The sequence below is a fragment of the Kogia breviceps genome, chromosome 6, assembly GCF_026419965.1.
Source record: "Kogia breviceps isolate mKogBre1 chromosome 6, mKogBre1 haplotype 1, whole genome shotgun sequence".
In the NCBI taxonomy this organism is placed as follows: domain Eukaryota; kingdom Metazoa; phylum Chordata; class Mammalia; order Artiodactyla; family Physeteridae; genus Kogia; species Kogia breviceps.
In genome coordinates, this window is record NC_081315.1 from 145,763,835 (window position 1) to 145,782,411 (window position 18,577).

The 18,577-nt window shown below is 58.6% G+C and overlaps 1 protein-coding gene across 5 annotated transcripts in view; it reads left to right on the forward strand.

Moving 5' to 3' along the window:
* Positions 1-13,911, forward strand: part of ZFYVE28 (zinc finger FYVE-type containing 28) — a 114,904-nt gene extending 100,993 nt beyond the window's left edge. For all 5 annotated transcript variants that reach the window (XM_059065994.2, XM_067036823.1, XM_067036820.1 and 2 more), the window contains 5 exons: positions 6,504-6,637; positions 8,381-8,497; positions 9,712-9,816; positions 12,001-12,104; positions 12,669-13,911. In XM_059065994.2, coding sequence (XP_058921977.1) covers positions 6,504-6,637; positions 8,381-8,497; positions 9,712-9,816; positions 12,001-12,104; positions 12,669-12,800 — 592 coding nt within the window. In that variant the 3' untranslated portion in view covers positions 12,801-13,911. The remainder of the gene's footprint in view (positions 1-6,503; positions 6,638-8,380; positions 8,498-9,711; positions 9,817-12,000; positions 12,105-12,668) is intronic.
* The last annotated feature ends 4,666 nt before the right edge of the window (positions 13,912-18,577 follow it).

The following is an 18,577-nucleotide window of genomic DNA, read 5'->3' on the forward strand; positions in this document are numbered from 1 at the left end:
CACAGAGTTGTGCAACTGCCACCAGTATCTAATCTCAACTTTTTCATCACCCCGTAAAGAAACCCCAACCATTAATCTACCTTCTGTCTCTTGGGTTTGCCTAGACTTTTCTAGACTTTTCAGAGAAATGGAATCGTACAATAAGTGGTCTTTGTAACTGGCTTCTGTCACACAGCCTAATGTTTTCGAGGATCATCCACGCCGTAGCACCTATCAGTACTTTCTGTGGCCAAAAACTAATCCCATTGTGTGGCTGGACCACATTTTGTTTATCCGTTTATCAGGTGACTGACATTTCACTGCTTCCATTGTTTGGCTAGTATGTATGAACATTCACGTACACATTTTTGTGTGAATCTGTAGATCAGTTCTCTTGGGTAGATACCTTGAAGTGGAATTGCTGGGTCATACGGCACGAGGAACTGCTGAACTGTGTTCCAGAGTTCCGGTAGCATTTCAGATTCTCACCAGGGACGTACAAGGTTCCAATTTCTCCATATCGTCACCCACACTTGTTATTTTCTGTTTGCTTTTTAAACTCTTAGAGTTATCGTAATGGATATAAAATAGCACATTATCATTCTAATTTGCATTTCCTAAATGACTAATGATGGCATCTTTTCAAGTGTTTACTGGCCATTTGTATATCTTCTTTGGAAAAATGTCTTTTCAAATTCGTTGTCCATTCTTTAGTTGGGTTATTTATTTTTTTATTGTTGAGTTGCAAGAGTTTTCTGTATTCCAGATACTATACCCTTGACAGACACATGATTTGCAAAAATTTTCTCACATTCTGTGGGGTTTTTCACTTCCTTGAAGGCATCTTTTGAAGCACAGAAGTTTTTAATTTTAATTTTTGTGTGAATATGTGTTTCAGTTCTCTTGGGTAGATACCTCAGAGTGCAGTTGCTGTGTCATACTGTCTGAGGAACTGCTGAATAAGATATTTGGTTTTGGTTGCTGTGTTTTTGGTTTCACACCTAAGAAACTGTTGCCTAATCCAAGACCACAAAGATTCCTGCTCTTTTCTAAGAATTTTTAAGAATTATTTTAACGAATTTAAAATTATTTCTAAGTTTAAGAATTTTAGAATAGATACAGGCCTTTGATCTATTTGAGTTGTTAATTTTTGTATATGGTGTAAGGGAAGGTCTAACTTCATTCTTTTGTGTGTGGAAATGCAGTTCTCCCAGAAAAAAATTTTTTTTATTGAAGTGTAATTGATTTACAATATTGCATTAGTTTCAGGTTGTACGACATAGAAATTCAATATTTTTATAGATTATACTCCATTTAAAGTTATTCTAAAATACTGGCTGTATTTGCTGTGCTGTTACAATATGTCCTCATAGCTTATTTATTCTATACTTAATAGTTTGTACCTCTTAATCCCCTACCCCTATCATGCCCCTCCCTCCTTCCCTCTCCCCAGTGGTGACCACTGATGTGTTTTCTACATCCATGAGTCTCCTTCTGTTTTGTTATATTCATTTGTTTGTTTTATTTTTTAGATTTCAACATGTAAGTGATAACATATAGTATTTGTCTTTCTCTGTCTGACTGATTTCACTTAGCATAATACCGTCCATGTCCATCCATGTTGTTGGAATTGACACATTTTCATTCTTTTTTATGGCTAAGTAATATTCCTTTGTATGTATATACCACATCTTCTTTATCCATTCATCTGTTGATTTACATTTAAGTTGCTTCCATGTCTTGGCTATTGTGAATAATGCTGCTATGGACATTGGGGTGCATGTATCTGTTCTGTTTTTGTTTTCTTTAGATATATACCCAGGGGTGGAATTGCTGGATCATATGGTGGTTCTCTTCTTCGTTTTTTGAGAGACCTTCCATACTGTTTTCCAAAGTGGCTGCACCAATTTACATTCCCACCAACCGTGTGGGAGGGGCTCCCTTTTGTCCACATCCTCAGCAACACTTGTTATTTTTGGTCTTTTTGATGATGGTCATTTGATGGGTGGGAGGTGATATCTCGTGGTTTCGATTTGCATTTCTCTGATGATTAGCGAAGTTGAGCATCTTTTCATGTGCTTTTCATCTGTATGTATTCTTTGGAAAAATGTCTATTCAGGTCTTTTGCCCATTTTTTTTTTTTTTTTTTTTTTTTTGCTGTACGCGGGCCTCTCACTGTCGTGGCCTCTCCCGTTGCGGAGCACAGGCTCCGGACGCGCAGGCTCAGCGGCCATGGCTCACGGGCCCAGCCGCTCCGCGGCACGTGGGATCTTCCCGGACCCGGGCACGAACCCGTGTCCCCTGCATCGGCAGGCGGACTCTCAACCACTGTGCCACCAGGGAAGCCCCTCTTCTGCCCATTTTTTAATCTTTTTTTTAATTGACTTGTATGAGCCGTTTATATATTTTGGATATTAACCCCTTATTGGTCATATCTTTTTCAAATATTTTCTCCCATTCAGTAGGTTATCTTTTCATTTGGTCGATGGTTTCCTTTGCTGTTGCAAAAGCTTTTAAGTTTAATTAGGTCCCATTTGTTTATTTTTGCTTTTGTTTCCTTTGCCTTGGGAGACAGATCCAAAAAAAATATTGCTCTGGCTTATGTCAGAAAGTGTTCTGCCGGTGTCTTCTTCTAGGAGTTGTATAGTTTCCAGTCTTCCATTTAGGTCTTTAATTCATTTTGAGTTTATTTTTATATGTGGTGTGAAAAAACATTCTAATTTCATCCCTTTACATGCAGCTTCCAGTTTTCCCAGCAGCACTTAATGGAGAGATGGTCTTTCTCTATCTCAGCACCATCTTTTGAAAAGACCTTTCTTTCATCATTGGATGATCTTGGCACCCCTTTTGAAAATCAGTTGCCCACAAATGTGTGGGTTTATTTCTGGACTCGCAGTTCTCTTCCATCGTCATGTGTCCTATGCCAGTGCCTGAGTATTTACTGGCGTTTCATACGAAAGTCCACATCATGAGTGTGAGTCCTCCAACTTGTTTGTTTCTTTTTCAAGATCGTTTTGGCTGTTCTGAGTCCTTGCATTTCCGTATGAATTTTAGGATCAGCTTGTCAACTACTTCTGCATGGAAAAAGAAAAGGCGGCTGATATTTTGATACGGATTGCATTGAACTTATTGACCAATTTGGGGAGTATTGCCATCTTAACGATCTTGAGTCCTCAACCATGAACATAGGATGTCTTTCCATTTATTTAGGTCTAATTTATTTCAGTGACGTTTTGTAGTTTTCCGTGTGTAACTCTTGCACTTTTTTGTTAAGTTTATTACAAATATTTAAATCTTTTTGATGCTATTGCAAATAGGGTTGTTTCTTAATTTCATTTTCAGTTTGTTTATTGCTACTATATCTTAATATAATTGGGTCTTCCACAGTAACTGCTTTATTGACATATAGTATATATAACATTCAGTTCACCTTTAAAAGTGTATAATTTTTGCTGTACACCTGAAACTAACACAACGTTGTAAATCAACTATACTTCAATTTTTTAATTATTAAAAATATGTACTATAAAAGTGTATAATTTAACGGTTTTTAGCATGTATTCACTCTTAACCTGCTGTATTGATGCCAAATCCATCAGCTCTCTTCACTACTTAGGCTTTTCAGTTCGCTTTCCTCTGCTCTCCCCTGTCCTAGATCTTTTTTTCCCCCTACTTTTTAATTTTGGCAAAATACATATAACATAAATTTTACGATTTTAACCATATTTAAGTGTACAATTCAGTGGCGTTGTATACGTTCACAGTGTGGTATAACTATTACCACTCTTTATTTCCAGAACTTTTCATCATCCCAGACTGAAACTCTGTCCCCATTAAAGCCCCCTTGCCCAGGACCCAGCGCCCACCATCTGCTTTCCGCCTCTGTGAATGTGGCCCCTCCAGGGACCTCACGCAAGTGGAGTCACAGAGCGTTGGTCCTTCTGTGACCGGCTTCTGTCACTGGGCATAATGTTCTACAGGTCCATCCATGTGGTAGCTGGTGTCAGAATGTTCTTCCTTTTTAAGGCTGGATAATATTCCATTGTATGGAGGGGCCACATTTTGTTTATCCATCATCTGTTGATGGGCACTTGGGTTGTGTCCCCTTTGGGCTCTTGTGAATAATGCTGCTGCGAACATTGTGTATAAATATTTGCTTGGGCTCCTGCTTTCCAGTCTTTGGGGTGAGGCTGTGAACTGAGACTGGGGGGTGTTGATGGAAGTTGACACCCTGAACAGTGATGTTCCAGCCCCTTTCCTTACTCAGCTCCCAGGACAGGGGCCGCCAAGTCCACACCCCCCAGGCAGAAAGTCAGGGGCTTTGTCTCTGGAAACCTGGCAGGTGGTCTGGGGGGGCAGAGCTGTAGACCATCACGAGGGTCCCAGTGGGGCAGTGTGCCCAGCCTAGCCCTCAGCCTCCCATCACTCCTCCATGTTCTGATGAAATATCACTTATAAGGGCACTTCCCCGGTGGCGCAGTGGTTGGGAGTCCGCCCGCCGATGCAGGGCACACGGGTTCGAGCCCCGGTCCGGGAGGATCCCACACGGCGCGGAGCGGCCGGGCCCGTGCGCCACGGCCGCCGAGCCCGCGCTCTGGGACCCGCGAGCCGCAACTGCTGAGCCCGCGAGCCACAGCTGCTGAGCCCGCGAGCCTGGATCTCGTGCTCCGCAACAAGAGAGGCCGCCGCGGTGAGGGGCCCGCGTGCGGCAACGAAGACCCAATGCAACCAAAAATAAATAAATAAAATAAATAATTTTTTTTAAAAAAAGAAATATTACTTATAAACCAACGTTCACGTCGCTAGAGTGCGCCAGTCAGACGCGCACTCGTGCCTCGCCACTTGGCTGAGCCCGGGGAGCCCAGGAAGCCAGCCTGGGGCCCTTTCCAGCCCCAGCGCCCCCTGCACTGAATTCTCAGGTGCGCCACAGCTCCGAGCTTCCTGATGGTTTGACACCAAGGGATGTGCCCCTACGTGACACATCGGGCGGCCGTGCGTGTCTCTCTGCCGTGTCGGCGAGGGTCGTCCACGTCCACAAGGGACCAGGGCTGCTCACCCCCTACGATCAGGCGGGCCGCGGCATGACAAGATGACAGAGGATTCTCCTCCTCCGTCACTGGTGGATTCTACTGGAACTTCCAGAACTGCCCTGAAGGTTCTGCCACGTTTGCAGTTGCACAGGGCAGGGTCCTGGGTGTGTGCCAAGCATGGCCCCTGGGCTGGGGAGTGCGCCAGCTCCGCCGAGATGGAGCCAGAGCATCTCCCGAAAGTCATCCACCAATTTACACTCCCGCCAGTGACGTGAGGGCACCCGCTATGCCACCCATGCCAGGGGGCCGCGCCAGGGCCTCTCTCTGACAGGGGTCTCTGTGCGTTTGAGGCAGGCATGAAAAAACCCAACTCCCCCTCAGAAAAGCAGAAACAGAGATAGTGCAGGCCACCGAAGGCAACTTTGAAAAAATTATAATGAGGGACTTCCCTGATGGTCCAGTGGTTAAGACGCCACGCTTCCACTGCAGGGGCCACGGGTTCGATCTCTGGTCGGGGAACTAAGTTCCCGCATGCCTCGCAGCGCAGCCAAAAAAAAAAAAAAAATCAGAAAAAAAATTATAATGAATGTTTCTAGATAGGTAAAATATTTCACATCCATGAAACAACAGAGAGGGCAGGAAATTAAAAACCTGGTAGCAAAAGTGTCAAGGGGAAAGTCGGAGAGAAAAAAGAGGAAATTTCCCAGAAAGTGGGACAAGACGGCAGAAATAGAAGATGGGAGATAAATGATTTAGGGACAGGACGGTCAGTGGACGCCCTAACAGTCTAGGCTCAACTGTGGCCACTACTTAGGGCCGCAGGGTGACCCCTGGACAGCAGAGCTAGCAGCCCCTGCAGCGGGACCCCTGGGCCGTGGGAAGGGACGTGCATGGTGGGGACGGGGGACGGGTCTTAGTAAAAGAGCAGCACGACGTGGGGGCTGAAAATAGCAGAAATCTCTTCTCTCACAGGCCGGAGGCCAGAAATCTGAAATCTGCCAGGGCTGCACCAGCTCCGGAGGCTCTGGGGGAGGGTCCTTCCTGCGTCTCCCAGCTTCTGGTGGCTCCGGGCACCCCCGGGCTTGTGGCCACATCACCCTGATCTCTGTATCGTGGTCACTTCGCCTCCTCCCCTCCCCCGTGTGTCTGTGTCTCCTCTTCCGTCTCCCACAAAGACATTTATCCTTAGATTAGGGCCACCAGATAATCCATGATGTCTCCTCTCAGGATCCTTACCTTGATTGCAGCTGCAAAGACTTTTCTTCCAAGCAGGTCCTGCCGGCAGGTGCAGGGGTTATAGGGTGTGGACACGTCTGTTTGGGGCCCACCAGCCCACTGCAGAGGGTGTGAGTAGGGGCGGTGCCTCTCCCACGCGAGGAGCTCGGCACGTGGCGTTAGCCCCGGCGCGCGCCCGCAACGAGGGGGCCTCCGGGCAGGGATGTTGCCTTCCCTCGCCTCCTCCACCGACGCTCCTGTGTTTCCTTCTCTACACAGCGGCTTCACGGCGGGCCCCTGCTCCTCAGACGAGATGGGCTCGGACGCAGGCCCCGTAGCCGTCAGGGAGAAGATCCGGTCCCGGTTCCACGGCAGCCACGACCTGATCCACCGCCTGTTTGTCTGCATTTCAGGTGCCGCTTCTGGGCCTGGGGCGGGGCGTGGGCCTGGGGACACACAGGGGCGGGGGGGGGGCTTGCTTTAGGGGAGCGGCTGGCCCACGTGCGGGAGGTTCCCCACCGATGCTGGGTTGCTGGGGTGTCGGCCCTGCCTGGGGCCTTCCTCACCGCGTCACTTCATCCTTCGCCCACGAGCCCGGCCGGTAAAGAGGCGGGCGTGGTGCTTCGCCAGGCCCTCCCGTGGGGGGTGGAGGACCCCATTCTGGTCCCAGTGGCCCCTCACCGCCCACACAGGGAGACTCTGTTCAATTCGTAGGTCAGAGTTCATTGTGCGTCCTGTCCCGACTGATGTTGCTTCCTTTCCTCTCTTGGGGTGGCAGACGGGGCGATGACTGTTTTGTCTCGCTGGGGAGTTCAGTGAGGGGCGTGAGGACCAACGCTGTCTTCTTGGTAGCGCTTTCCCTAGTTTTGTGGGTTCTAAATAGCTGCCGCATCCTCACGGTTTAAAAGTATGACAAAGGCTTCCCTGGTGGCGCAGCGGTCGAGAGTCCGCCCGCCGATGCGGGGGACGCGGGTTCGTGCCCCGGTCCGGGAGGATCCCACGTGACGTGGAGCGGCTGGGCCCGTGAGCCGTGGCCGCTGCGCCTACGCTCCACAACGGGAGAGGCCACAGCAGAGAGAGGCCCGCGTACCACAAAAAAAAAGTATGACGAGTGTGCAGTGAAGTCCGCCCTCCTGGCCTCCTGCCTGCCCCTGCGTCCCCGACGCCTCCCCGGGGCGGCCGGGTTCAGACAGTGCCCGTCCTGCAGCCCAGCTCCCCTGGCCTGGACTTTCCGCGGCGCTCCCGGGCCCCCGGGGGGAGGGGCAGCCGCGGGGCAGCCTCTGGACTGGCGGACGCTGCAGAGTCAGGGTCATGACCCCCCGGGGTCACGCGGCACTGCCGAGGGCCCCTCAGGCACAGCCCCCAGCCAGGCCCGGTGGGAGCACGAGGACCTCGGGGTGACTCTGAGCTCCGGTTCAGACATCTGCCGGAATCCACTCCACGGGTTTGTTCAGAGGTCTGGGGACCACCGTGCCAGCTGGGACTCAGCACGGCCGCTGGCACGCAAGGAAGCCCCCGGAAGCGCCGGCCACGGCATCAGCGCGCTCCTGGGTCCCGGGGCGCCCACGTGCCGCTGGGATGTGCTCGCTCAGTCCCTGGCTCTGCTGTTAATGGCAGCCCCTCGCGTCCCTGAACAGCTAGCAGCGCTCTTCACTGAGAAGGGCTTTGTCCACCTAATTGAGGGACAGAGGAAACCTCTGCAGGTGAGGGTGGGAGAAGCCTTGTCCTGCCAGGGAGCCGGGGGCGGCTGGTGGGGGGTGCCGAGGAGCCCCGTGTCTGGGCAGGGTCCACCCTCGGCCCCCCAGCCACGTGGAGCCTCACTGCCTCCCCGCAGTCGAGGTGGCTGTGAGGGGAAGGTGCTGCCACGCGGGTGGACACAGTTGGGGGCTCTGGGGTCATCCTTCAGTGAGGGACCAGGATAAAAGCACGAAGGCAAACAACTGACCCCCGGGGGAGGGCTGCTGGGTAGTTTGCCCCCCTCCGCCACCTTCCCTTGACTCCTGAGCTTTTGCTTCTGCCAAAGGAGCTGTCACGGGGGCGGGGCGGCCTCTTCTCGCACCCACTCATCCGAGGACATGTTGGTCTCTGACCATGAGCCCTGGCTGGGTTCACCAGCTGCCAGCACCTAAAGCCCCTCCTCGGGCGTCCTCCCCCAGGCGTGGCCGACCAGCTGCAGACCAACTACGCCAGCGACCTCAGAAGTATTCTCAAGACCCTCTTCCAGGTCATGGCCACCAAGCCGGAAACGGACGACAAGGAGAAGCTAAAGAAGGGTGAGTGCCAGCTCGGGACAGGCTCTGAGGCCTAGGCTGACCGTCGTGCCCAGCGCCCCCTGGAAGTGGGGGGCCTGCGGAAATCTGCACCCCCAGGCCTGGCCCAGCACCGCCGCCCGGCTTTTGTGGGCAGAGGGGCACAGGCCCCGGGCACCCCGAGAGGTGGGCTTGGGCACGCATGGGGGTCACAGCCCCAGGTGCCCACGCCCCGGCCAGGCCACCCCACTTCCGACGGCTGATGGGGCCCGGAAGCGGTACGCTGTCCGTTCTAGCAAACTCCGTCTGTCAGAGCAGCCAGAGGCCAGCCCAGAGCCAAGGAGGGGACGTGGGTCCCGTGCTCGGGGGAGTGGCCGTCTGTGAGCTGCCTCACATACTCACACACGCGTGCACACACACACGCACACAGAGCAGAGTTACTTGGTGAGGGAGCAGGTGTCAGGCAGGGAGTGCTAAGGCACAGGGAGCTTGGGCCTTCGCTCCCTGGAAGGAGGTGGCAGGGTCCGAGCGTGGGGAAGGGGCCCGACCCCGGCTCGCCCACCCTCTGCTGGGCTGAGGCTTCCATTCTGGGCGAGCGGCTGCTCATCACAGGGGTTTCTGCTCAAGAACGTCTGGACACGGCTTCCCTGGTGGCGCAGTGGTTGAGAATCCGCCTGCCGATGCAGGAGACACGGGTTCGTGCCCCGGTCCGGGAAGATCCCACGTGCCGCGGAGCAACTAAGCCCGTGAGCCATGGGCGCTGAGCCTGCACGTCCGGAGCCTGTGCTCCGCAACGGGAGAGGCCACAACAGTGAGAGGCCCGCATACCGCAAAAAAAAAAAAAAAGAATGTCTGGACACACGGGGCAGCCGGCCCAGCCCTGGAGGGCACGTCCTCGACCACAGGGAGGAGAAGTCTGTACCATGTGCCGAACCAGCTGTGCCCCCAGGGTCCACACCACTGGACCACACTGCCCCCATCTGCCAGGGAATTCCGGGAGGGGCTGCCTCCTTGCTTTGCAAGCAAGGACAGTGGGCCCCGGGGCTAGGGGCCCACGGGCAGGACCAGCTGCACACCTGAGGGCACTCGGATGGAAAGGCCCCCTGCGGGGTCAGCACCCAGCCTGCGGGGACGGTGGGTGAGGACTGTGGGTTGTTCGGGGGCTACTCCCTGCTGGCGGCACCTCCCGGGGACAGGCGGTGGCCCATTGACCCCAGCGGCCACCCTCTCTCTTCTAGTCACCCAGACCCTGCGGAGTGCGGCCTTGGAGGACTGCGCTCTGTGCCAGGAGACCCTGTCGTCCTCCGAACTCGCAGCCAAGACCCGAGATGGAGACTTGGAAGGTGCGTGAGGGGCCGGGAGCCGGGGGCCAATGCACCGCGTGCCGAGCGGAGAGCAGGAGCCCTGTCCGGATGTTTCCACCGCTCTGCCCTGGACTGCAGGCTCGGGGTGGGGCGGGCAGCGCTCCTCCAGCGGGGGGGCCCCTCCCCAGAGGCCTAGACGTGCCGCCTCCCAGGGGGTGCAGCCTCTTACTCCAGCTTCCCTCCGGGGCTCGCAGGGTGGGCACAGGTCCTCTGAGCCGCCGCCGCCTAACCTCAGGCCCGTCATTGACCATCTCAGCCTGGCGGGCAGGGGGAGGGTGTGAGGGGCAAGGAGATGCCGGGGTCCAGGCCATTGGCCGCAGCTGGAAGTGGCTGGTCCCAGGCCACAGGCACACTGCCGACCCCCCAGCGTGCACCTGCCCCGCGGGAAAGGCCTCCCGTGGCGGCCTGCTCCCCCGTCAGCCTGGAGGTCGCCGGCTGCAGGCCCGCGGGCTTGGCAGTCGGGGAAGGGGCGTCCAGGGTGGGCTGGGGGCACTGACAACACCTCTGTGGGGAGGGGGCCGCCCAAGGCCTTCGGAAGGGGCCGGAGGCCTGGAGAGCTGCTCAGACGGGCAGCGGCAGACGGGCCTGAGCGAGTGTCGAAGGCGACCGGAGCTGAGAAGGAGGCGGCTAGCCCCGGGGTGCCCGGCCGGCTCGGGGCCTCCCTCGCACTGCCTGGAGACCCGGGTGTGCAGGGGGCTGCCTTGACCGGGATCCCCTGGGGGCGGCCGCACAAGCTTCCCTGCTTCCTAAACGCCCTGAGCCCTGGTCTTCTCTACTCTCCCGTGAAAATCGCCCGCGGTGCCATAAATAAAGCGCCTGCTGGGAACTCGGAGCCCCCTGCTCGAGGAGCGTGCAGGTGGTGAACTGCGAGGTCTGGAGGGGCCCAGCCCACAGCCAGGGCCGTGTCCCCCTGTGGGCCGCCAGCCCAGCCCCCTCCTGGGAGTGGCTCGCAGGGCAGGGCCCGGACCCAGCGAGTCCTCAGGACCCTCACCATCCTCCTCGGGCAGGGGGTCTCGACTTGTGTGTCGGAGTTGGCCTCGTGGCCCGGCGTGGCCCCGGAGCCGCCGGGCGCCGCCGTGCAGGGCGTCACTGGGGCCGGCCAAGGGTTTCACACGAGGGCGGGGGCGGGGGCAGGTGGCAAGCATGAGAAGCCATCTCCCTGCAGTCGGGGGTGAGCTTATGGGGTCTAGAGCAGAAGCAGGAGAGCTGGGTGGCAGGGGGCGGGGGGAGGGGCGGTTCTGTGCGGCAGGCGGGGGAGGGGCAGGTCCTCAGGTGCAGGTCGGGGAGGAGAAGGGCGAGAGGGAGGCGAGGAGACCCCGGTCTCTGGTGGGTGGGAGGCCTTGCTGAGTTCCCTTGGGGGTTGTGTGAGAGTGGACGGAAGACCCCTGAGCCCACGCTGTGGCCCCAGGGAGCCGTCCAGGCGTTCGCTCCCCCTCTGGGTGGCAGCACTGGGCTGGGGGTTGGTACGCGGCGGGCATCTTATGTCTGGGGTGGGAGGAAAGCCATGTCCCCCCACGCAAGATGGCTTCTCCCAGCGGCGACACACACCCTCCCACCCAAATTCCAGAGCAGATGCCCAGAGGCTTCCCCCAGTGATCGCCTGGAGCAGTGACATGGGACAGGCCCACAGGCAGCTGCCGGGCTGCACAGGTGTCGGAAGGGGCCAGGGCCAGCCTCGGGCTCCGTGAGACGCCCTCAGCACCCTCTCCTCAAGAACCGGAGAACAGCCCTGGAGCTGGGGTGGGCGGGGCTGATAGATGGAGGGGTCCACAGAGGGGGCTGATTTCTTCATTTCTCAGCCCCCATTTTTGCCCAAGGGCCCTGCCAGGCTGGGTGCCGGCCGGGAGAGGGTTTTCCGGGTGGACTCTCCCTGCCCGTGCCCCGAGCCCTGGGGCGAGGTGCAGGCCGCAGCTGGGGTCCGATCGATGAGCACGGCCGACAGCTGCAAAGACTGACCCGTCCATGGGACACCGTCAGTTTCCTGAAACCGCAGTCGGTACCGAGCCTCAGGGAGGACCGGAGGGGGGTGGTGGGGGGCAGGCTGCCCCACCGGAGGCTCCTGCACACCCGCCAGCCTCCGACCCCCACCCCAGCCACCGGTCCCCACTGCCGCCACCGTACGGGTTTCTCTGGCTGATGTGTCTCCCCCTGTCGTTGTCATAGACCCGCCCGAGTGGGTCCCAGACGAGGCCTGCGGCTTCTGCACCGCGTGCAAAGCCCCCTTCACCGTCATCCGCAGGAAGCACCACTGTCGGAGCTGTGGGAAGGTAGGTGGGGCGGCCGAGGTCGTCCCGCGGCCCCTCGGGCTGTCGCTGCGGGCGTCCCAGGGGCCGTCACAGACGTGGAGCCTAGGTCCGGAAGTCCGGACCGATGCCCCGGGGTCCTTGTGCAGACATCCCTGAGCCCTGGGCCCTGCTCTGCCACGGCACAGGGTGTGGACTCCAGGCACTCCGCCCACCGGGTGCGATGGTGCAGTGCGCAGTCCCAGCCACTTCACACCTGGGGACAGGGAGGGGATGGAGGGTCTGAGTAGGAGCCTGCGGCAGCCTGGGTATGGGGCCAGGACCCCCTCCGTGGGCCTGGCCTCCGGGCCAAGACCTGCGCCAGGTTCTCCTGAAGCTTGCAGCCCCACTGGGGGGGCCGGGAGACACCCACCGGTGCACGGCCGGCCGGGCTGCTCTGGGTGGGAGGAAGGGCAGGAAGGCCGGGGGCGCCCGGGGCTCCGCCCCCGTCCTTGCGCCGCCCCTGAGGGGCCAAGCTCGGGAAGGCGCGAGGCGCAGGGGCTGCTGGGAGCCCTCCGCAGCCCACCGGCCCCGCCCCTCGCCTTCCAGATCTTCTGCTCTCGCTGCTCCTCGCACTCGGCGCCGCTCCCCCGCTACGGGCAGGTAAAGCCCGTGCGCGTGTGCACGCACTGCTACGTGTTCCACGTCACGCCCTTCTGCAGCGACAAGGCGGGCATCTGACACGGTGCCCCAAGCCCGCGAGGGCCCCAAAGGACTGCACGGAGGAGGCGCCGAGGGGGAGGCCTCCGGCCACGGGAGGGTCTTCACCACATTTCATCCAGCTGCCGCCACCACCGCTGCCAGGGCTGCGGGCCGCCCTGACTTCCAGAACGTGCAGGGCCTCCGCCCCACCCGCCCTGGCCTCCGCACCCGCGGGGACCTCGGGCCAGCCGCAGGGGCCAACAGGAGGTCAGCTTCAGCCAGTGGGTGGACCTGGGGGTGCCAGGCGGCTGGCTGGGCTTTCCTCCTGCCTGTCCGCCTGCCCCCCTGCCCTGCTGAGATGCCGCCTTGAGGCTGAACCATAGCAGAAGGTCCGCCCTGGAAGGGGGAAAGTGGGGATGGTGTCTGAGCTCAGGGCAGCCTCGGCCCCTGGGGCTGAGTCTGGGGAGATGGTGGACACCTTTGGGGGGGCACGAGGGGGCTGGGGCACCGCAGGGCTTCCCCACATGCTGGCCAAACCAGAAAGACTAGGCTATCCTTTCTCCCTCCAGGGCCTTGGGCCCACAGCTGCCCCCCGCCCCTCCTCCCCTCAGGACCTTGTCTCAACAACATGGGTCTCATTTCTTGCCGGAGAGGGGACATGCAGCAGCAGGCCTGGTGGTCCTCTGGGCAGGCAGGCGCGCCCCTGCTGCGGTCTGCCCTCAGGCGGCGGGCAGAGGTTTCCCAGCTTTCCAGGCCAGGGCTCTCCAGGGGGCTGAGGACCCCCGGATCTTGCCCACTTGGCTGCCACTTCCCCCTTCCCTCTGCACCCCTGGGACCCTGACCCACCTCCTCAGACCCCAGAGTGGCCCCGGGCCCCGGCACGGACACCTCCTCAGGCTTCAATCTCAGGCTTCACATTGCAATGACGATTGCAGTTTTATTTTTAGAGAGATGACACACCTACTGCTTCTTTTATAGGATAAAATCCAATTACTATTTGACACCGGAACACACACGCGCAAAAACAGCTTCTGTGGGAGAAGAAAAGCATATAATGGAGGGTATATTATGTATGGAGATTATTTTTATTTTCTAAATGCTGTAATTCAAAACCATTTCCATAAATCTATTTAAGGATTGCAGACACTCTTATTCCTCACGTGAACATGGATGGACTCCTTTTTCTTGGTCTGCCAGGTGACGGACAGGGTTCTTGCTAAAGTTCACTGTCCTCTAGGAAGCTGGGGGCTTCTGGACTCCTGGGACAGTCGAAGGGCAGGAATTGACTTCCCACCAGAGCCCCCAGGAGAGGGGTGGCCGCCCCCCACCCAGCGCCCACTGCCTGCAATGGCTCCAGCCTCCCCACTGCCCGCCCACCCTGCCCAGCTCCACTCCTCGTGTGTCTTCAGCTCAGACCCCTGGCCTCTGTGTGCATTGGGGTGGGCAGTGCTCCTGGACACCCCACCTGGGGCCCTGGAGAGAACGCAGGAGGGCAGACCAAACCCTGGGGTTGCCAAGGCAATGAGGCCTTCCCTTGGGACTTGGGTGCCCAGTCCCTGTGAGGTGGGTATTGGGAGGCCAGAGAATGGCCTGCAAGAGGCCCCAGTGGCCACCACACCCATTTTTTTTCTGGTAGGTGAGGAAGTGTTTCAGAACACAGGGGCTCTGAGCAGCGCTGAGTCCTTTGGGAGCGGAAGAGAAGTGGCATCCAGGGAGACCTGTGTCCTTAGCTGCCCAAGAGCAGGCCTGCCCACCTGGACAGAGTCCCTCCCACTCCTGTGGATGGCAGTGCCTGTGTCACTGGCTGGATAGCCGTGCCTTCAGGAAGTCAGACCTCTGCGGGAAGCCCCCGGGAAGCTACACTCCGGGGGTCCCCCTCCCTCTACACTAGGCACCCACAGTTGCCACCTTCCAGACCTGGGATGTGGCAGTCCTCCTCCCTCATCAGGTCGGGGTGGGAGAGGGAGTGGAGACCCAGGAAGGAGGGTCTGCCCCGATGCCCGCCCCCGGCCCAGACACAGCTGCCCTTCTACAGCCCTTCTACAGGGCTGTCCCCACCCCAAGGGTAGAGCCAGGACCTGGGGGTGGGGAGGGGTTGGTCCAAGGCCGAGTTTCCAGCTCAGGAAGGATCTAGAAGGAATGACCTGCTGCCCCCCTACAGCAGGAGCTCGGGACTGGTGGAGGCGGGGGTTTGGAATCAGCCCTTGGGAGCCAGCCTTGGACCTCGAGCAGGGGCCCTTCCGGAGCCTCAGCTTCCCCGCAGTCACCATCGTTGTCCTCGTTCCTGCTTGTTTCCTGAGGGCTGTCCCCTCCACTCCCCATGACAGTCCCTCTAGTGACAGTCCCTTGAGGGGGCAGGACCCCCTGTCGCAGGTGGGGAACCGAGGCTCACAGAGGTTAGCAGGCGGCCCATCCGGGCCACGGGCCTTTAGGAGGGTCACCCTGTGACCTGGGGGTGCTGGGAAGCACCGGCCCAGCTGGCTGTGCCTGGAGGGCCACCTTCAGGGAGGGCAGCTTGGACACACAGCGCCCATGGCACACCGTGGGCTGGTGGCTGGAGGGGGGCTGGGGAGCTACCAGGAGCCCGCCCCACCCCCTTTTGGGGCAACGCACAGGCCTGGGGACAAAGCCGCGGGAGCGCTCCAGCACCTCCCCCCACGAGCTTCTGGCGACAGGCGGGGGCCCCGGGCCAGGCTGAGTCCCCCACAGGCTCTCAGGACCCAGACGCAGGCTGCAGCATCCCCGCAGGGCAGGCCACCAAGTCCAAGGAGGGAGGGTGTAGGGTGGGCGCACCCAGAGCTCTCTGTGTCCCAGCGGTCGGGGCGGCCCTGGGACAGGAAGAGCCCCTGAGCCCGGTCCCCGGGGAGGTGGGGAAAAGGCCGCCTCCTCTCCCGGTCCCGATCCTGCCCCTTCCACCGCAGGCTCGGCTCAGGCCACTCCCACACACCCTGGCCTCTGGAGGTACCCCTAATGCGGGACCCCACGCGTGGCGCATCTGCCCCACAAATGTGCCCGCATACAGCCGCCTGCCCCCAGGCCCGGCCCACCCCCCCAGGCAGGCAGGCAGGCAGGTGGACACCCACACGGGGCGGGGGCGGGGGCGCGGGAAGGGGAGGAGAAAGACTGTCAGTGCCCTGGAGGCTGATGATGCTGGTGGGGCACTATCACCCCGGAGGCGGGTGGGCGGGGCGGGGCTGGGGGACGCTACCCTTTCCCCCACCAGGACACCGGGTGGGCTCCTCCAAGGTCCCTGCTGCAGCCTCTAATGGCCACCAGGGGGCGCCCCGCCCAACACCTCCTCTCCCACTGTGGCCCCAAGGCGTTGGGGCAGCTGGAGCGCTGCCTGCAGGAGCTGCCCCACTGTGGGTGGGCACTCCAGGTCCAAGCAGGGCCCCCCGCACAGACGCACCCGGCGGCCGGGCCCTAGTCCTCCACAGAGCGTCCTGGCCCAGCAAGGACCACAGGCAGGGCAGGCCACGCCACGCCCCAAACGGCTGGGGGAGTGGGGAAGAGGGGTTCCGGTCTGAGCTGGGTATTTCAGACCACCAGGGCTGGGGGTGGGGGCTGACGCCCCACGGTGGGGGAGTGGCTTCCCGGCCATTCCCAGCTCTTCCTGTTCTCTGGACTCTGCAGTGGAAGCTGGGGGAAGGTGAGCAGGACCCAAAGTGCCTGCCCTAGGCCACCGCCATGACCTGAGCCAGAGTCCTGGCGGCTCTTGTCTCCTCTTAGGCCCACCCAGAGCCACCTCCTCCAGGCGGCCTTCCCAGACAGGGGCACCCCCCAGCCCCCACCCTCACACACATTTTCAGAGCAGAGTGTGGGACCCTTTGCAGGAGTCAGCGATCCTTTCAGAGCCTCTCCTGCCTCTGAGACTGGGGAGGGGCGGATTCCAGGCCAGCACAAGCTCAACCTTAACCTCACCCAAAGACTTAACATGTGGCTTGGGTTCTGCCGGTGTGCTCATTTGTTTCCAGGAGTTCACGACAGCTCAGGGCTGGATCCTGCACCTGATCTGGGCAAAGATGTGTGCCCAGACCCTCTAGACCTGCCCTAACCCTAACCCTGGGGGGCGGCAGGTCTGGGAGCCACGCAGGCTGGCCGGGCTGACTGGGCCTTGGCGGGCGGGCAGGGTGTCGGTGGAAAATGGGGCACCAGAGCTACAAAGACACAGCCTAGTTAGAAATGGTGATGATCCTACTGGTGAGGGTGAGGGTGGGGCGCAGATGGGGAACAGGACTGGGTCGCCTCAGGCACCAAATGCTGGGCTTTTGCTGAGCAGGGGGGGACATGGTCAGATTTGTGGTTTGGGCCCCTCGGAAGGAGGATGAGTTGGTGGGGCCGAAGCCAGGGCCCCCGCTGCTCCATCAGAGGCGGTAACGCAGCTTAGCCAGGGTCCATGCTCTGACCTTGCCGTCTCCCCCGCCCCCATCACTCAGGACCCTGTTGAGCCACGTGGGCTATGATCTGAGAGGCCTCTTCACCCTCCGTGGGAGGTGGCTCAGGGCACACTCGCCAGAGCCTGATCTGCTGCCCTCTGGGTCTAGAAGCAGCTGGATGATGGCCGGCGGGGAGGGTGGGGGGCCTCAGCGTGGGGGGCAGGGGGGGTTCCCAGGCTCAGGCCCTCGGGGCATCCAGCCTGAGACTAGGAGGTCTCCATCTTATGATTGTGTGTAGCAGCCAGGGCCAAGTGAAGGCCACCCGGGCATGGCCTGGAAGGCCCAGAAGGCTTCCTGGAAGAGGTGGGGAAGCAGGCCAGGAAGGCCTAGGCCAGAGAACCCTAGATGGTAGGGCTGGGAGAGGGGTGTTGGGGTGAACCCCGAAGCACCTACTGTTCAAGGAAGGGAGATCTGCCCATTTACTCCAGGTTCATCCTCCCCAGGCCTCGGCGAAGAAAGGGCCCTTAGAAGCAGCCATTAGGGCCCCTGGAGCAGCAGCAGGGCCAAGCCGGGCCCCTTGTCCTGTCCCACCTGAGCCTGGGTCCAGCCCCTGGGAGTGGAGGAGGCCCTGAGCTGTCAGAGGTCCAGACCCTCTCATTTTTTGAGGCCACACCTGACACCACAGCAAGTGCCTGAATCTGCATTCCATCCCTCCTCCGTAACTTTTTCTTTCCTGTAAAAAATTTTTAAATGAAAATTTCGTTGTCTTGCTTTTGGATATTTTTGGCTACAAGAAATTAATTCAATTGTTCCGGGGTCATTAAGTAGAGTGGGAAAATCTTGTAAAGTGAGAAAAAAATCTACCCCACACATCGTTCACAAGTATAATGAACTTTTTTCTTATTTTAAGTTTAAAAATGATATTGACATTATGTTGACTATGCAGACATTTATTACATCTTCATGCAGCTTGATCTTGCTGTCTTTTTGTATTCTGGAGACAATTTTTCCTGAGTGTTAAACTTTTTAGAAGGCCTCCAAATGCCCTTGGCTGGGTGGCTTGGGCGCTCTTTGACGTGACTCTGATACTGACCGATGGTGACTGGACAGGCCCTGCCCCATTTCCCCATGTGGAGGGCCCGGGTTAGAAGCACTTGCTGATTTGGGGCTGACGTTAATATCCCTGCCACTTCCTGCCCCCACCCAGAGCCCACCGCTCCCCGGGGCTTAATACACATCCTTCATCACACCCCACAACCACCCTAAGAGGTCGCTACTGCCAACTCCATTTTATAGCTGGGGAAACCGAGGCTCAGAGAGGTTTAAGGGACTTGGCCAAGGTCTTGTGGCCAGACTAGAATCCAGGGCGGCTGTGGGGGAGGGACCCAGTGACAGAAGCCCCCAGAACTACCCCTGGTCCTGGCACACACCAGGCTGCCT